The sequence below is a fragment of the Empidonax traillii genome, unplaced genomic scaffold (assembly GCF_003031625.1).
Source record: "Empidonax traillii isolate 1590-97213 ecotype Southwest subspecies unplaced genomic scaffold, ASM303162v1 scaffold5618:size7658, whole genome shotgun sequence".
Lineage (NCBI taxonomy): Eukaryota > Metazoa > Chordata > Aves > Passeriformes > Tyrannidae > Empidonax > Empidonax traillii.
Genome location: NW_020960811.1, coordinates 1 through 5,705, shown reverse-complemented (window position 1 = coordinate 5,705; position 5,705 = coordinate 1). Strand labels below are relative to the sequence as shown.

Below are 5,705 nucleotides of genomic sequence, written 5' to 3'. Positions count from 1 at the left end.
TAACATCTAGCCCAAAATTTTATGTATTTGTTCTTTCTTTGGAAGATACAAGTTGCTAGAAATTACGGAGTATTCTGGGATTCAGTTTACAATAGACGCTAGTCTGGGTGGTGACAATTCCATCAAGATATGCAAGGAAAAGAGCAAGACGCTTTAGGTAGTAGCCCCCTTGCTAGACCACTTAATTGAAGTGAGATTCAAGTCCTTGCTTCAGTGAACATATTCATTTATACAAAGAAGGGGACTCACTCCACTGAAGAAATTGAGAGGCTCAGTCTGTAACAGCAAATATTTCAGTATGTTAAAGCACCCTGCTGAGTTTAAGGTCCTTGTTTGGAGAAAGGTAAACCAGCATTTACAGGTGTGTCTCTTCTAACAGGTGAAGGTTGGATGTTTTTGTGTATCTTTATACTTCTGTTCTGGGGCTTTGTTTTCTGAAAGCTTTCTGGTTTTGCTCTTCTAAGAGACATTTTCCGGTAGAACATTTCCAGAAAATACGAAAATAATTTCCTGCCTACTTGTTTTCTTAATCTAGTTGGAAAAAAAAAAAAAAGTTTACTCTGCCAATTAATGCCTTATTATGCAGTGTTACATGATGTAATGTGACTTTTTATTACATAGGAGGCAGAGTTAATGCTTCATGAAATTCCTGGCTTTGGATTCAAAACTCTACTATAAAGTTGTATGAATGCATTTTTTTGTAGATAATTCTCTTTGTTTTTTTTAACAAAAAAAATGAGAAAACTCTTACATTTCTTTAAAACTTTTAAAAGCGGAATGGACCATTGCAGACTGCTACAGAAGTGATTTTTTTTCCCCAAATATTAAAGCCTTACCATTAGTACATTGAGTTCCTGTTACTCTGTCTTAACACTAAAATGAAATAAAAGGTAACTGTTATCAAACTGACTATTGGTCAATCAAGAATAATTAATCCTTCAAGTCCTTGTGTGGTCAGAGTACAGGGAAGTGAGCAGGTAGGTAGGCAGCAAACATCAGATTAGGTGATGGATGAGTCTAGCAAGAGGCTAAAATGAATTGCTCACAAGCATCAAAGTTATATAGCAGCAAAGGGAAGTTACATGAATATTTCCTCCATTTAGAGCACTGGCTGCTACCAGTGAGACTTCCTGGATGGTGTCAGGGAACATAAAGCAGAGAAACAATGACAGCAGAATGCACAGTGTTTCAGACTACTTGCTCATCTAAGGTCTGACCACTTCATTTTTAAGATGGAAAAGAGGAAATCATTATTTTAATCTGATAGTTTTCTTCAAAACACCCTGCAGATGATTGGGGGTTTTAGGGGTTACCTATAATTTATTCACTTCTGGATGTAGTGTAAACATTCATAGCATCACTGCTGGAATTTTGCATGATCAATTTTAAATGTTGATGTGAAATGCCAAACTAATAAGAAAAGGGTTGCTTTTCTAGAGAAGCATTAAGCAATCCTCCTTTGAACAGAATCTCCGTGGGATCAAAATAAGTTGTGTGATATTTATATATTATACAAATATTTTTATTTATAAATAAAATAATAAATATTTATAGACTTATAAAAGAAATGGTTATAAAATGTCCTGTGAGTGTGTCTTCATAGATGGGTGCTTTTGAGCATTAACATGGCGTCACTGTCAGATAGGATGTGTATAACACAAGCGTAACATTTCCAAATGCACATTTGGTCTGTTTCTAATTCAGAACATTTTATACGGTTTACAGTTGAATGTGTTGTTTTTAAAATGTGGCAGTTTCAATACTGGAAGAAGGATTGATCTCTGATTGTGTTTATGGTGAGTGTGTGCTATGAAGTCTACCAAAGCAAGTGTAAAAGTAATGAATTCCACGCTTCGGTTAGACAAAATGTAAATATCACAGTTTTCAATTCAATATGAAACTACAGTCCTATTTTTAAATAATTTTTTTATCATGTAAGTAAAACTTCCCTGACTGGCTTTCATAAAAATATAAAATTGTTTCTCTCTAAGTATTATGGGAAAGAAGATAGAATGAACATTTAGAACCACAGTGCTGTATTCGAAACAGCGTTTTTATTACTGTGCAAAGGAATATGGTTAACAATAAATGGTTAACATAAAGTTTTTGATCAAGTACTTATTTTAATCAAGTTACTTGTGTTTCAGTATCAATCATTGTTTTGCAGTACCGGTTGTAAAGCAGACTTGGGAAAGAGAAGCTGCCCTTATTGAATACTACAGTGATAATGCAGACGTGTCCATTCCTACTATAGATTTAGGCATACCTAATACTGACAGAGGTGAGCTATAGACTGTTGTTGTCAGTTTTGCACAAATGACTGTCTAAAGAAGTTAAGTTTTATGGATGATATGTGTATTTCATGTAAAGTACGTAATTTAGAAATTATCTCTGTAGCACGTCTGTGCAGCCTAAAAAGAATGCTTTTGCTACAGGTGTCCAAGCAGTGACCTGTTATCTTTATCTGGCCCAGTTAGGTCAGTTTTTCTGATCTCTGGGTTATTTCTGCCCTTTTTTTTTTTGTCCTCCACGGGGTCTGTTAGAAGCAGAGATAGAATAGGCAGGGATTTCTATTTGCACAGGTGCAGTGGGACATATGCAACCAGAGAGTGTTTTCAGGAGACAGCAGGTGTGTATGGATCATCTGTAGAAGCCATACCCAGTATTTCTAGGGGGGAAGGGACCTTCCACGTTTTGTGATGGAATAAAATATAGAAATCTTGGCTCTCATTTTGTAAATGTACATACATGACTGCATTAAGTTCACAGTTTCACAAAATCAGCACAGCCAGAACTTCCTTCTTTTCTTAAGCATTTCTTAAGGCCTTTTCTCAAAAATGTTTTAGCTGGAAGTAGCTTCAAGTATAATATCCTATCCTTATTTTTAATGTTTATTAATTTTAATATTGATGGTGACAATTGCTTTACACAACAAACTGTGTTGAGTGAAGACTGACTGCAATAAGTTTTTTCTGAGACCTAAAGAACATTCAGTAGAAAGATGAAACTCCTTGTTTCTCTTGTCCTGCTCATTCTGAACAAGGGTGTTTCACTTCTCCATTCCTAGTAAAGGGCGTCTTGCACCTCCAGCTTCGTTATAGTGTTGTGATAAAAATTAGCACCTTTCCTTGGGGGCAGTTATCAGGACCTGAGTTGCAGTGATGAATGCAGTAGATTAATGTATACCTAAATATTTATATAAAGGCAATAGATCCACCTGCTGCATCCTGAAATGCTATGAAAATATCTTGGAGTATTTTGCAGAACATGTTGCTGTCATAGTTTCCTCATTTTACAGCTTTTGAAATTAAAAGCAGCAGTTTGTCCAGTATTGTCCAACAGCATAACAGGATAGTTGGAATAAACGTTATTATTAGTTCAAAGAATTAAATCCTTCCAAAGTGTGTTCCAGCATAGAAAGAAGTACTTGTGCTGAGCAGTTTTTGCAAATACCATTCTGCATAACAAAGATTGTAACTTAAACTCGCATCCCAAATATTTTGCCAGTCATTTCTAAAATGATTTACATAGTGCAGTAGAACATTTATTTAATTATTGAATAATAGTTTATTACAAAATCCTATTTTATTTAAATGTATATTCTGTTAATTTCTCTTTCTTTAGGTCACTGTGGGAAAACCTTTGCCATTTTGGAAAGGTTTTTGAATCATACATCTCCCAGAACCCCTTGGTTAGTCATAGTGGATGATGACACGCTGATAAGGTATAGATTTCATTACTGCAGGAGTTAGTACTGTTCATGGCAATAAGAATTTTAGCAATATTCATCTATTCTTTTGTATTTAAGAGATACACCTGTTTTATTAGTTACATATCTTTATATTCCTTTAAGAAAAAAAAGTCACTTCAGCACTTTTTGATCGATATTAAAATCAGTGTAATCGTGTACTTTGGTTAAAACTATGCATATTAATATTTTCATGTTATAGTCTGAATATGATTACACGTGGGTTCCTCAGTATGGGTATGTCTGAGCTGATTGGTTTTAGTCATTTACTAATATTCTTTCTAAGATGTTTTTCTCACATAAATGTGTCAGAAAAAAGGTTCCATAAGCTAGAGTCACTTGTCCAAGCTACCCAGAACAATGTTCAGAGACGTGCCTTTGTTAGAAAATTAGATTCCATTCACGTAAAATCTGACACTGCAGTATAAGCAAAAAAAAAGGCACAGTGATCAATGAGCAGAATCACATGGTCATGAACATAAGTGGTTCAAGACAATACTTTACATTCAATCATGTGGCAGAAGAATTTGGAAGAGGATGTAACTGTACATAGAGTATTCATATAACTAAACCGACCTTTTTCAGTTTGTAAATGTTCATTGATAGTTTGCAAAGATCTTATCACTGATCAGAAAAAATAATTTCACAATTTCTTTGAGATGAGATGTACTTTTGCTGACAAACTTTACCTACCTCGGGAAAATACTTTAAGCTACTTGATTCATCACTTGACCACATTCAGCTGTCATATTTCATAGTAAATAATATATCATAAATGTCTTTTTAACAGTTTTTATCTCTGGGATTTTTTTGGTAGAATTTCTGAATTTCTCCTGTTATCTTTGTGCTACTTACTAGAATACCATTTAAGCTAGCAATATGTTTCAAAATGAAGTTTTGCAACATTTTTTAAATGGATTTTCATATTACAGTATCTTCAGACTCCGAAAACTACTCAGCTGCTATGACCCAAATGAACCAGTATTTCTTGGAGAGCGTTACGGTTACGGCTTGGGAACAGGAGGATATAGTTATATCACTGGCGGAGGAGGGTAATTTATTTAAACTCCTACTGAGATCTACATTAGTTCCTCTTTTGAGTGCAAATGTTTTTAAATTACAACACAAACCAGTTTCAATAGAAACAGTGATGTTTTTCCCCAAATTGTGCGATTTACCTTACACCTTCTGTGTAGCAACACTAGCTGGTCACAAATCCCAACATTTCCCCTTTGCCCCCAGGCTCTAGTTTATCATTTCTCCTCTTTTTGTGCTGAGCACTCATATGACTTCCTATTGTACTCTCTGGTTTTTTTTCTTTTTATTATATATGCAGTCTTCAAAGTTGCAATGATATTGATGGAGTTTCTTACTGCTTTAATCTGACAATATTCTAAGGTCAGGTTTCTTTTGCCTTAGCATTCAGTATTTGTAGAAGTTTTACCATATTCCAGTGTCAAGCAAAGGATTGTCATACAGTGAATGAACTCATGAAGCCCTGCAGCAGTTTCAGAGTGAATTTTTTTAGTATAATTTGTAGTAGCTACAGTACCCTGTATTCTGATTGGACTGGGTGGATAGAGGAACTTAAAGACATCTGTGGAACACTAGACAAGATTATATTCCCTCAGATGTTGAATTTAAGATATCAACATGTTTCTGGTCTAATTAAGGCTTATTTTAGTGATAGTGATCTAGCAGCTCTAGGCTCTCATTGATATTTAAATGAGCAGCAAAGTTAGGATGAACAGAAAAACTATACAATGGCTTAAAGGAACATTATTTCAGTTCTGGAGAGAAATCTAATAGATGATTCAAGGAATGACAGTTAAAGTTGAAACTTTTTTTCATTTAATGGCTACATGATAACTAAGTAGACAGTACATTTCAGTAAGATAGAGAAGATCTCTTTCGCATCTGAGCCAAATTGAGGAGGAATTATCAGCTATGGTAAAAA

General features: G+C 34.6%; 1 protein-coding gene across 1 annotated transcript in view; it reads left to right on the top strand.

Moving 5' to 3' along the window:
* Positions 1 to 4,893, top strand: part of LOC114073185 (beta-1,3-glucosyltransferase-like) — a 6,052-nt gene extending 1,159 nt beyond the window's left edge. Inside the window, exons 2-4 of the mRNA XM_027910974.1 lie at positions 2,168 to 2,281; positions 3,625 to 3,724; positions 4,681 to 4,893. Of these exons, the coding sequence (XP_027766775.1) occupies positions 2,168 to 2,281; positions 3,625 to 3,724; positions 4,681 to 4,804 (338 nt within the window). The 3' untranslated portion in view covers positions 4,805 to 4,893. The remainder of the gene's footprint in view (positions 1 to 2,167; positions 2,282 to 3,624; positions 3,725 to 4,680) is intronic.
* Positions 4,894 to 5,705: the final 812 nt, after the last annotated feature.